A 13,207-nucleotide genomic window follows, 5' to 3' on the forward strand; every position below is an offset into this window, starting at 1 on the left:
AGGTCTGACCACACCAACCAGTGACTGATGATCACTGTTTACCCAGATCTTTAGTAGAGGCAGCTAACTACACCAACCTCTGGTATTTACGTAAACAAAGTTGATGCTCTGTGAAGATCTTTTTGTTCCTCTTTCTCTCTTTTAGAATTAGAGCTCCTGCCCCTTTTTGAGGTTGGAATTTGTTCCAATTGGCAGCAATCGTTGCTTTTCACACTCCCTTTGCCACTGTCTGGTTACAATCACGAGAGGGGTCCTTTGCTTGCTGCTCACACTACACTTTGTCCCCGTCGTTGCTAATTTGAAAATTCGGAAGAATCTGGTCATCTCCAACGGAGGTATCAGGCCGTTCTTGCTTTCTCTGCCCCACGACCCAGCATTTGCTACCTCCCAAGTTACCCTCGTTCCACTTGGTATTAGAGAATGTAAAGACATCCTCGTGCTTGGGCTGGATGTTTATTGTTTCACAGGATTAATAGTGACCACCAGAAGGAAAGCAGCGGCAGTCCGGACTATTCCAGCCACAGGACGGGAGACCGTTCACCATATGCATTTATGCTGATGCTTTCGCTTTATCTTTCACTATCTTCCTGTAAATCCAGATCTTCGGAATCAAATGTCACCAACTTCTGCATGTCATAATATATATCGCCCCACCAAACGGAGCTTCAATTACAGAGCGGACCCCAAATTTTCAAGCATAATCATTCTCCTGCTAACTTCTGGCCATCAATTGCCATCAAGCCAGATTATGTGATTCCACACTCTTTACCCATTTACACATCTATCCACTAATGCCCCAACCAGAGGCTCACCCCTTATTAAACCTATTTTCAAATGTCATTTAAAAAAAAAAAGTTTATTTATTTTGGGAGAGAGAGAGTGAGAGAGGGAAGAGAGAATCCTAAGCAGGCTCCATACTGCCAGTGCAGAGCCCAATGTGGGACTCGAACTCATGAACTGTGAGACTGTGACCTGAGCTGAATTCAAGAGTCAGTTTCTTAACTGACTGAGCCACCCAGGGGCTCCAAACCTATTTTCAAATGTCTTACAGTGCAGCTTACTCTACCACGATAGTTACGTGACCTCTTCTGGCACTTATTCAATATAACACACTTCCAGAAATGGATATGCTGGTAAAGTTTATTTACATTACATTCTATCATGTCAGTCACATTTAAGTCCTGGAGATTTGTATTTACATACAGCATAGAGTGCATTCCTGGCAGAATTCTTTTTGTCTTAGCAAAACAAAAACAAAAGCAAACAAACACACACACACTCCACCAAAACAAGATGCAATTGATCTGACAGTTGGGTAGCTTCATGAGCTGCATGCTTCTTTGGGGGTCTCATCTGGGATTTTCGAATGAACCGTATCCAAAGGCTGCCAGTGGCAACTCATGAGGGAGTCATAGAGTTCCTCGCTTTTCACCATAAACTCCTTGTTCAGTTCTTCAATATTCAAACGAAGATCTGGATCTGCAGAAGCCAATAACGCATATGGAAAAAAAAAAAAAGTGTTACAGGACACATATTAGAAATGGCTTGAAATGAGAGTTTCATAAAAACATCAGCAGGAAAATATTGCAGACGTTTCACGTTAGAGTTTTTAAACTGCACGTTTCCTTTCAAGAAGATTTGAAAATACAAATGGGAGCTGGGAAAGTAGCATGACCGGGCTCAACCAGCATCCCTGTGGTGGAAGAGATGGAGAAAATGGACGGATAAAGAGATGTTTTGGAGATGGATGGACAGTATTTGGAAATGGGTTCAATTTGGGGCAAAAGAGAAAGGGAGGGTCAAGGATGAGCCCTAAGTTTCCAGCACGAGCACCTGGGTGGACAGGACACCAGCCAGCCAGGACTAAATCCCCAGAACGGGGCTTTGAAACAATAAACACGTTGCTTTATTTGCTTAATTAGCAGATTGACGTAAGTGAATAAATTGTTTATAGCAGCCCATTCAGAAACAGAGGGGGGCACAGGCTTCCTTCTCTGAAACCTGGAACCCTATGGTGAGGTGGTGTTAAGTTACCATGAAAGCGTCAGACCTAGATATTCATTCCAAGTTGTCAGGTTTCCAAGGTGCTGAATGCCATCCGTTTTTTTCTCTCCTTGTACTGAATGTAATTGAAGCAGCCCTTGCTGTGTTCCTCTGTAATGTTTGCAAGCCTTAGCTCATTCAGGACCATAATTTTTACTTCCTAATACTCATAAGAGACCACACTATTCATTTGTATTTGTATGCCTGTCCTGGACTAAATATTTGTGCCCCCTAAAATTCTTTGAGACACTTACTTCCAATGCGATGGTATTTTGGAGACGAGGCCTTTGGGAGACAATCAGGGCTGGATGAGGTCATAAGGGTCGGGCCCTAGTCTGATGGGATTAGTGCCCTTATAAGAAAGGACACCAGTGATGGTGTTCTATGTTTCCCCCACCATATGAGGACATAATGAGAAGGAAGGTGGCCTTCTGCAAGCCAGGAAGAGAGCCCTCACCAGGCACTGAAGCAGCTAGTACCTTGATATTGGACTTCTCAGTGTCCAGAACTATGAAAAATAAATTTGTTATTCAAGCCACCCCATCTGTGGTATTTTGTTACAGCAGCCTGAGCTGACTAACATCCTTCTGTGCTTATTTTAGAACCAAGATTATCAACCGTCATCATAGGCCTAAAGCATCATATAAGTTTCATGAGCTACTTCCCACTTTGCTTCCCTGGGGTCATTCGTGACTGTGTTGTCTGATTCTTATTGTTTAGAGCTTCCCCTCCCTTTTTATCTTTCCCTTGAGACCATCTGGTCATAAAATTAGATTTTTTTTTTTTTTCTGAGCTTTCTGAAATTCTCTTTCTTAAGGTCATGCCCCAGGGTTCTTTCCTTCACCGTTATGGGCAGGTGTTTGTGAAAAGGCTCCTGACTTAGGTTCCTGGTCACAGGAAAGGTGTCAGGACCACATCCATATAAGTACTGCCTGTCCTCTAACCTGTGGCCTAGAAACAGACACAGTATGGTCAGCTATGAACCCCAGATTAATGATTTAGGCCCTTCCAGTGACATTGACCCTAGTGGTAGAAGACGCCCATAAAAGACAAACGAATACATCTTCCCTAAGCCTGGTAGACCTCTAGACCAAGCTAATCCAGCAGCCCCTATCCACATGTGGTTATTGAGCATTGGAAATGAGGTTAGTCCTTATCAGAGAGGTGATGTAAATATGCACTGCATTGCAAAAACTTGGTATTAAGCTTTTTAAATTCCTGGGGTGCCTGGGTGGCTCAGTCGGTTGAGCATCCGACTTTGGCTCAGGTCATAATCTCACAGTCCGTGAATTCGAGCCCTGCATCAGGCTCTGTGCCGACAGCTCAGAGCCTGGAGCCTCCTTTGGATTCTGTGTCTCCTTCTCTTTCTGCCCCTCCCCCACTTGTGCTCTGTCTCCCTCTGTCTCTCAAAAATAAACAAATGTAAAAAAATAAATTAAAAAAAAGATTTTTTAAATTCCACTTATTTTTATATTAATTACATGTTTAAATGTAACCTAATATACCTGAAATATTTCAAGCATTGAAATTAATTTCATGTTCCTTTTTAGTTGTTTTTTTTTTAATTTGTCTACTAGAAAATTTAAAACTCTCTATGTGGTTGGATTTGTGTTTAAATCACATTTGCCCTGGACAGAACTCCCCCCGCTCTACGAAGAGCTTATACTAACCACCAAAATTGCTATTATCTGCCAGATGAAGTTAAGACACTTCAGGTTAGAGCTACTGTCACACTTTGTAGGAGGTTCGTTTTCACATCCCATTCCACAGATGGGGCACTGATGTCCTAGAGGGGAATTTGCCTGGAATTACAGAGCTTGTCAGGGAGATTTGAACCCAGGCGGTCTGCATCCAGAAAGCACACTTATTGTGGGTCTTTCTCTGTAATTTTTATACCGTCCGCAGGACTGGAGAAGGCAGGGAGAATGGATTCAGGCTTTAACCAGAATGAAATTCCCCTGAGAGATAGAATGCGTACCTTTTATTCACATTTCAATCAAATGTATTTGGATAAAACTAGAACTCCCCCATAGCATTTAAAGATTTCTTTTAAACATCAGTTTCATTTCATTTGAACACTGAGCACCTGTTGACTTGCTGACTTTGTATTAGTCACTGGGACTACAAAGACAGCTGTTCTCACCTTTGATGCAGTCACGAGGCAGTGGGGGGGACTGGTCTTGTGGGGGTCCCCTGGGGGTGGAGGAAACCACCAGATGGCCATGTGATAACACAGGCAGGTGGTAAGAAACTGGCAAAGGTGTTCTCTCTGAGAGTCTCTTCTATTTTTCTTGCCTGTAACTTAAGTAAAACAAGCCACACATTTTCTCCCCTTCCTCGATTAATAATAGGGTCCTGCTCTGGGCATTTCGTACCCATGCACTTTCTTTCTTTCAAAATAGATCAGGAACTACAAGGAGCACTGCCTAACCCTACAGACTGGGCCCGTGAGGTCCCCCAGGAACCAATAACCCTGAGGGAAGTTAGGAAGCCAAAGTCACAGTGATCACCTCCTACTTCTCCCCTTAAAAATCAAAATTAAAGCATTACTAATCCCAAAGTTTAAATTTATGGAGGAAACTGATCTTAAAAACAATTTATTGTCTTTTTATTGTTTGGAAATGTCCCCATTTCCTAGTCCTTCAGAAAGACCCAAACAGGTGGTTTAGCTCAAGCTTCCCACAGAAACAATTTCCAAAAACCAGATGAACTGCTGAAAAAAATGGCTTACACAACCTACGTAGGAATTTTCCAGTAGAATCTCTCGGTTTCGAGCCAGTTGAGTAATGAGTAACCTTGGGAATGGATTAGTTTTGTTTTCAACCATGGCAACACAGGGTTTACGTTACCTTCCAGTGGGTTTTCATCTTGCTTTTCTGCCAGAGCCGTGCTTTCCTACAAGGAAATCAGTATGTTAAGAAAAAAAATAAAGATTTACTATCAACACACGCTTTTAAAGAAAACACTCACTGTCAAAAATAATATCTAAGACACTGAACTCCCTTTAGATCAAATTTGTTTTGAACTTTGATTTGAAGAATCTTTAAGTAATAATGACCACAGTTATGAAATAGGTAATCTGAGTCAACAGATGAAAAGTCACAAAGGAGGAGCATTCCCTGAAGCTTCTGGAACTAACTGGCATCCTAAGGCCTGGGCTAGGAACTAGACACCAGGGACCCTGGCATCCAGACTCCACGGTCCCTGCACTAAATGCCCAACTCTCTGTCTGGACCTCTGCCCCTATTTCCAGATGATGACTTGTAAAATCTTCACGAGCACATTCTCCCTAGAGCCTTCTAATCACACCCGGACCCCACAGCTCAGCTAAGGGCCAGGACAATAGGTGCTTAAGCAGATAACAGAGACTATAGAAGAGCTAACCAGTCAATGAGAGAAGTAAATTCAAGAAGCACTCCCCAAATAAAACTTGTTTGGTTAACCCAGACCCTATTGGCTCTCCTGGGACAGGGTAAGTTTCTATGACTCCTCTCCATAGGCGCCTGTTGGGAAGTGTTTCTGTTAAAGATGTACAGCTGTTCCGAGGAACCAAGCCATCCAGGAATAGCCCAGGTAGCTCCTGGGACCCAATGAACTTCATGAAGCCTCCCTTGCTAAGAAGAACAAGTTTATACTGAAAACCAAAGAGCCACTGTCTCTTATTTTCAACCTGTCAGAAAGCATCCCTCCCTTTCACTCTGAAATAGGTCCTGGTTTGGAAAATAAATTATGTAGTTACCATAAGTTTAATCTCACCATTGGTGTATTTTTTCCTATTTAGAAACAGCTAAGACAGCCAGAATCTGGGTTTAAAGGAGGCCTTTCTCATAACACAATGCCCGAGTAACCTCACATTTCCTCCTTTGCAACGTGTGCTCAGGTAACTGTGGATCTCACCTGACCAGGATGCAGGGAGCAGGTGCTCCATGGAGACAGAGCATTCTCTCTGGTGTGAGGGTCACCTGGGCAGTAAGTACCTGCTGTTCTTGAAGAAGGGCACATCTAGTAACTTTTGCTAGTGGTTTTGCTAGTGTTCTGCTAGCAGAGTGCTAACTCTGCTGGTGGGAGTGTGGGACCATTGTGCTGAAGGAGCCCAAAGACCTGAGAATCATTTTGAACACATCCACTCCCTCTGATCTAAAGACAGAATGTCAAAACGCACCGGGCTCTTGGGAGGCTAACCTCTTACCCTGGAGACACAAGCGTTAAGAACACCAGCGTGCCCCAGAGGGGGAAATGGACAATAGAGCTGGGACATCTGGCAGAGGTCATCCTTTCTTAGGCAAGAATAAAGCGAGGGCGCTCGGGAGTAAAAGAGGCCCACGGCAAAGCCTCACCTTTGTGAATACTGCTGAACAGCTTCATAACTGGGGACTCCCGCCAGGAAAGCAGGCAGGTGGCACAAGTGTGCTAACCACAGCCACGAAAGTGGGTAGATTTCTAATTCTTGACACTGCGTGTTAAGAAAGGAAGGAGGGAAGAAAGAAAGAAAGAAAGAAAGAAAGAAAGAAAGAAAGAAAGAAAGAAAGAAAGAAAGAAAGAAAGGAGGGAGGGAGGAAGGAAAGAGAAAGAAAGAAAAAGAAAGAAAGAAAAAGAAAGAAAGAAAGAAAGAAAAAGAAAGAAAGAAAAAGAAAGAAAGAAAGAAAGAAAGGAGGGAGGGAGGAAGGAAAGAGAAAGAAAGAAAAAGAAAGAAAGAAAAAGAAAGAAAGAAAGAAAAAGAAAGAAAGAAAAAGAAAGAAAGAAAAAGAAAGAAAGAAAGAAAGAAAGAAAGAAAGAAAGGAGGGAGGAAGGAAAGAGAAAGAAAGAGAAAGAAAGAAAAAGAAAGAAAGAAAGAAAGAAAGAAAGAAAGGAGGGAGGGAGGAAGGAAAGAGAAAGAAAGAAAAAGAAAGAAAGAAAAAGAAAGAAAGAAAGAAAGAAAGGAGGGAGGGAGGAAGGAAAGAGAAAGAAAGAAAAAGAAAGAAAGAAAAAGAAAGAAAGAAAGAAAGAAAGAAAGAAAGAAAGAAAGAAAGAAAGAAAGAAAAACTGCATGTTACGGTAATAATTTGACAGGAGACTGGGATGAAAATCCCAGCAGGTGTCAACAAAAACGAGAAGAAAGAGGCAGGGGACAAGGAGACAAAAAATGGTTAATTTCTTTTAAAAATTTTATTTATTTATGGGGCACCTGGGTGGCTCAGTGGGTTAAGCATCTGACTCTTGATTTCAGCTTGGGTCATGATCTCAGGGTTCGGGGATTTGAGCCCCGAGTCGAGCTCTGTGTTAACGGCACAGCGCCTGCCTGGGATTCTCTCTGTCCCTCTCTCTCTGCCCCTCTTCTGCTCGCCTGATTTCTGTCTCTCAAAATAAATAAATAAACATTAAAAACATTTTATTTGTTTCTTTGTTCCTTTGGTGGTGTTGTTTCTTACCGTCTTTTCTTTCTTTGGTGTTAATTTTGTTTTCTCATGAGTGGGCAGAAATCAAGAAATACTTTCATTTTTGAAGTTGATAATGCAGTCAAAACCTATACTTCTCTATTTAAAGATAAGGGTAACCACAGGAAGACACAGAGACTATCTCCCAAACTAGCGAAAAAGAGAAGGGGTAGAAGAAAAAAATGTGCTAAAACCTCAGGTAATATAGCAAAATTTTCTTTAAGTGATGCAACATCAAACATCTGCTAACAGGGTAAAACCCGATCTGGGTTTAAAAAGAAAAAAAAAAAACAAGAAATATAACAAGATATTTTATATGGAAGAAGGCACGCCTAAAACAGACTTGAAAAATTGAAAATGAAAGTTTGGGCAAAAAAAAAAAAAGATACCAAGCAAATGTAAGTTCTAAAAACTGAGGGTTGAAATAGTAAATCCAACTCTGGGTTTAAGGTACAGGCCATCCCATGAGGAACACTAGGAAGCAAACTGGAGAGAACACTAACACTTTGACTGCTCAGTGCTAATTTCCATAATAGGCAAGCATCTGCACAGTCAGATAAAAGGGGGTATAACTAACAGAAAGAGAGGTAGCCAAAGAACATCGATGAGGTCACAGAACGCAGGTATCATCAGGCAACAGCTTAAAAGGTATTTGCCCTCAATGGAAGGCAAACGCCTTCCACACCTGTCACGTTGGTAAATTGCACACGGAGAGGCAAGCACACTCACAACAGCAATGAGAAGTGTAAACGTAGGCAGGCTTTTTGGTGAGTAATTCGCGATCTGAAATTTTCAATGTTACATTCTTTAATCCCGACCTTCTACTTCCGGCAATCTATCCTTAGGCAAAGAACACTCTGACAAATGCTTGGAGATCGGTAAAGGTTTGTTGAAGTGCTAACAACATTTAAAATGTTAGCCCCCAAGGGATGAGCTAATATCACAGCTCGTCCAAAATGGCAACTTTTAAAGAAAGCTCTTTCAAAGGGGGGACATCTCGGGGAGGCTGGGAGGCTCAGTTGGTTAAATGTCTGAGTCTTGACTTCCACTCACGTCACAATCTCATGGTTCTTGAGTTCGAGACCCTCACCGGGCTCTGTGCTGTCAGTGCGCCTCTGTCCCTCTTTGTTCCTCCCCTGCTTGCGCGCATTTGTGCACTTGTGCGTGCGCGCTCTTTCTCTCTCAAAAATAAACATTCAAAAAAAAAATTAAAGGGGAACATCTGCTAATGCCACCTGCCAGCAGAAGCAAGGAGTAAACCAGTATGTACTACACAAGTTCATTCTTGTTCAGTTCTCCGCAAACAGAAATAAAGCCCAATCACCCTGATTTAGCAAGAGTAGAAGGGAAAAATCTAGAGGACATGGGTGTCCTTGAACAGGGGTTTCTTCTAACTGGGGAGGAAATGGGGAAGAGGAAAGGGACAAAGACGGGGGAAGCTTTCTCTTATTCTAACACAGAAATCTGTGCCATTTCAGAAATAGCTCGCATTAGTAACCAAAACATTAGAACAGTTCTTTTTAATTTTTTTAAAATGCTTATTTAATCTTGAGAGAGAGGCAGAGTATGAGTGGGGAAAGGGCAGAGAGAGAGAGAGAGAGAGAGAGAGAGAGAGAGAGAGAGAGAGAATCTGAAGCAGGCCCCAGGCACGGAGCTGTCAGCACAGAGCCCCTAATTCGCGAGCTGTGAGACCATGACCTGAACCGAAGTCAGGCGTTTAACCGACTGAGCCACACAGATGCCCCTGGAACAGCTCTCAAAAGGATGTTCATGTTTTCTGCTATTACAAAACAAAAAACTACCTCTAGTCCTATTTTAAGTGTTTAAGAGTAAAATCAAGGGGCACCTGGGTGGCTCGGTGGGTTAAGCCTCTGACTTTGGCTCAGCTCATGGTCTCACAGTTCATGAGTTCGAGCCCCACGTCCGGCTCTGTGCCCACAGCTCAGAGCCTGGAGCCTGCTTCGGATGCTGTGTCTCCCTCTCTCTCTGCCCCTCCCCCAACTCACACTCTGTTTCTCTTCTCTTTCTCTCAAAAATAAACATTTTTTTTTTCTAAAAAGAGTAAAATCAAATGAGTGGTAATCTAAAATTTAGCAGTAAGAATTTAAGCACGGACTTCATCAGCCTATAATTTTGTTTTTGGAAGACAGCGATGACTTAAATTGTGGGCAAATCATCAGCTTTTCCTCTCTGGCATTAAAATAGGCTGTGGGAATTTGAATGAGAGCATCCGGAGGTGTGAAGGTAGGAAAAAGATACTTCCATGCTGGGCTCACGGACCACACAGGATTCATTTCAGGGAGGGGTACCTTAGGTGTGACCAGACTTGCAGCTGGGCGTCCGGAGGTCTCACGCACAGAAAGGTTGTGTCCATCTCTCTCTGCTGCACAGCCGTAGTCATAGCCAGAGAGGGAGTAACCGCTGTGCTGCTGCTCAAACCAGCTGCCCGATTGGTAACCCAGGCAGGGCTGGAACACGGGCTTCCCCCTAATGAGCGGAGGGGAGACAAGAATGACATCACCAAGCAAGGCAGAATCACTCAAAACTCTTCTTTCCCAGGAGGCTCAGGTAAAGATGATTTCTGCGTTAACTGTTTAAGGACACCAATTTCCAAAGCGATGGTTTGGAAATTGCCAAAAAGCACGGAAGAAACAGAGCATGGACGCCCTTCATTTTCACTGGGAGTAGGACAGACCAGCTCACCTTTGCCAGTGCCAGTAATAAGTACTTGGTTGAGCTATGCCACAGCCTGCAAAACTCTCCTGCCCAGCCATTTATCCAGAAACTTCGCAAAAAGAGACCAGGTATCCACAGTTTTTATTCGGGAGGCAATAACTCCAGCTCTGGGGGCTAAAGCCTCTCACCCAGCAAATCTCTCTCCGGACTGCCAGAGAGAGCAATTAACATAGGAGCAGTTCCTGCTGGGTGATGAATTGCTTGACTTTTGTTACAATGGGGTTAAGGCATGGGTGGGGTAGGAGTCTATAGGGGTCACCTGGGGGGACCTTCTGCACGCTAGCAGCTGGCTCTAAGCTTGCCAGCGGCCTCTCCCAACTCCAGGCCCAGGGGAAGGCAGCCGAAAGCCAGCGGGGACACAGAGGAGTGCGTGTTGAGCAACTGTGAAACCCACTGAAGACTCCATCCCACCGTCTACAATTATTGAGTCATTTGTAACAACGAAAACCGTAAAAGAAATACCGCACGTTGATGTTTCCCTCCTCAGTTCACTTATCTGCTAACTATTGGAAGGAGCAATTAGTGGACTTTTTTTTTTAAATAGCTCCTGCAGGTTGAAATCATTACCCCGACCAACCGGTGGAAAGAAGTCCTAGAAGGAACACGTGCGCGCGCGCACGCACGCACGCACACACGCACACGCGCACGCACACACGCACACGCGCGCGCACACACACACACACACACACACACACACACACACTAACCTACCCTCTTAATGTGGGTACAGGAAAACATTTTAAAGAAATAATACCGTGGCTCAAAATTATTTAAAAACACCAAATACAGCATGCCTTTCCAAATTTCAACGTGCATATGAATCACCTCGGCATGTTGTTTAAAACGTAGGTTCTGATTCCATAGGTTTGGATTAGAGCCTCACTCAGATTCTGCCTAAGTAGCCAGCCTACACAGTGTCCAAATGTGAGAAGGTAACTTTTGAGTCCAAATAGGGGCACTTCGGGTCTGGCCATTTCCCTGCAGCTTGTTAATAAGTGCTTGATGTAGTCTATATTTGCTGGTGTTGTAAAAAATAATAATCATGAATTCAAATCATTCAGTTATTCACCCATTATTTACTGAACAGCTACTTGTGCAAAGCAGGGTGTAGAGTGGAGCCTTCTCCAGATGTCCCCATGCTTCCTGGGAGAGGTTACTGATTAGCAGCTCTGCCTCACCTTGCTGGGTGCCAGCCACTATTCAGTTTCCTTTTCTTCCTTAATAACAAATCTCAGGGGCACCTGGGGGGCTCAGTCAGTTAAGCGTCTGACTTCGGCTCAGGTCATGATCTCATGGTTCGTGGGTTCGAGCCCCACATCAAGCTCTGTGCTGACCGCCCACAGCCTAGAGCCTGCTTCGGATTCTGTGTCTCCCTGTCTCTCAAAAATGAATAAACGTTAAATAAAAATTTAGGGGGGAAAATAACAGCACCCTGATTTTTTGGGGGGGCAGAGATAGGCCTCACTAAAAGACATTTCCTAGTTCCCCAAGCGCAGGTAGATGTGGCCGAGCGGCCAAAGTCTGGCTAATAAGATGTAAATAGAACTATTATAAGAGGATTGAGGACAGCTGTGTGGGCCAAGGGTGTTTGCTTAACTGGAAGGAGGCGTGTGGTACTCCACCCTTTCTCTGGACCTAGTGCTAGGATTAGAGATATGATGGCTGGAACCCAAACGCTGCACCTATTTTGGCCTATGAGGTGACATAAAAGGGGAAGCCATACACCGGAATATAGGATCTGAAAGAGAGAACGTGTCTGGGTGCCTGATGACTGAGGACTCCTTGTACCAGCACTAGATTGTCTCCCTCCAGATTTCTTTTACTTACGAGATAAATGTCTTGTTTAAGCCACGGCTGATTTAGGTTACTGTATGAAGTTAAACGCAATTCCTAACTGCTAGAGCAGCTTAGCCTTCAAATAAAACCTATCTGTTGAGGATTCTTTTTGTAAAACTTTCATCAGTGTTTTGTTCCTTCTCTTTAGAGCTGGATTTTGTAAAAGGAAAATCAGAATGTTGCCTATAGATGGGTGAGCGATAAAGCCATCGCTGGAAAAGAAAGCAGAAGTTAGACGTTTATAATAAGGTGGTTACAGAGGCTGGGGAAGGGAGAAGTTAATGACGCGTGTCTGAATCCCCCAGCAGCGTGGCAGGAGCTGGGGACAGAGGACCAGGAGCAAAGCTCCAGAGAAGATGGACACTCAGGGGCTTTGTTGATGACAGGGACAAGGAAGGGTTCACAAATGCTGTTTCGCTCTTTAAAAGCCCCAAAGGCCAACTCCTCATATTTCACCTTATTCCCGTGAAGCAGGTGAAGCAAATTTATACCAGGATAGACAATTGGCCAGTGTCCAGGGGGAAGTAGCCCACTCTCAGCTTCTACACGCAAAGGAGACAAAAAGTCCTCTGGGAATATGCACATGTACCTCTGTAGTCCTAAAAGTTAAGACTTGCTACCTGCCACAGTGAGAAAGTGGGGGGGCGGGGAGGGGTAATTGAGCAGAAATATGAGACTCTCATATTTCTAACATGGCTGATTTTTCTTTGCTGTATCCTGCTTTTTAGCACAGCATGTCCACCTTACTACCCACCCCCCCCCACCAAAAAAACTTTTTTCTTCAGCAAACCAAACAAAGCCAGGCACTCCATAAATATTTGTTGAATGAATGAATAAATCAACACACAGCTCAAGTGTAAAAAGCTTTTTGATCAATAATTTAAAAGCAAAACTAAAAAAAAAAAAATCCTGTTGTGCTCTAGTGTTAATGAAGTCTTAACAGTTGGTTGTTTCTTGGCAACTGCAGTTTTCACAAGAAGAGGATTAAATGGTTTTTTGCATCCTGTGTTTGGAAAGAGACCAGGAGGTTTGCAGGAAGTATGCTCAGTTCGAATCTAGTTGAACAAGTATGTAATTTTGTATTGTTTTTCTTTAGACAGTGAAAAACTGCTTTTCTTTCTTCTTTGTTAAAGAGAAAGTTTGAGCCCAAGGAAATGTAAAAAGTAGCAGCATTATAG

The 13,207-nt window shown here is 43.4% G+C and overlaps 1 protein-coding gene across 1 annotated transcript; it reads right to left on the bottom strand.

Moving 5' to 3' along the window:
• Positions 1–1,128: 1,128 nt before the first annotated feature.
• On the bottom strand, positions 1,129–10,231 carry CUNH6orf52 (chromosome unknown C6orf52 homolog). Its single transcript, XM_047103206.1, has 4 exons — positions 10,161–10,231; positions 9,767–9,944; positions 4,893–4,938; positions 1,129–1,479 (listed from the first exon to the last, which is right to left on the bottom strand). Exons 1-4 carry the CDS (start codon positions 10,229–10,231, stop codon positions 1,322–1,324), a joined length of 453 nt encoding a protein of 150 aa, XP_046959162.1. The 3' UTR covers positions 1,129–1,321.
• Between the last annotated feature and the right edge of the window lie 2,976 nt (positions 10,232–13,207).

Source organism: Lynx rufus, unplaced genomic scaffold (genome assembly GCF_022079265.1).
Source record: "Lynx rufus isolate CCGP_SWC_20201006 ecotype Redwood Valley unplaced genomic scaffold, mLynRuf1.p SCAF_6, whole genome shotgun sequence".
Classification (NCBI taxonomy): Eukaryota; Metazoa; Chordata; class Mammalia; order Carnivora; family Felidae; genus Lynx; species Lynx rufus.

Coding starts and splice junctions, on each gene's coding strand:
- CUNH6orf52 (XM_047103206.1), bottom strand. CDS start 10,231: ATGGCTGGGCAGGAGAGTTTTGCAGGCTGTGGCATAGCTCAACCAAGT. Junction 9,945..10,160: donor TATTACTGGCACTGGCAAAG/GTGAGCTGGTCT, acceptor TCCGCTCATTAG/GGGGAAGCCCGTGTTCCAGC. Junction 4,939..9,766: donor CAAGTCTGGTCACACCTAAG/GTACCCCTCCCT, acceptor ATTTCCTTGTAG/GAAAGCACGGCTCTGGCAGA.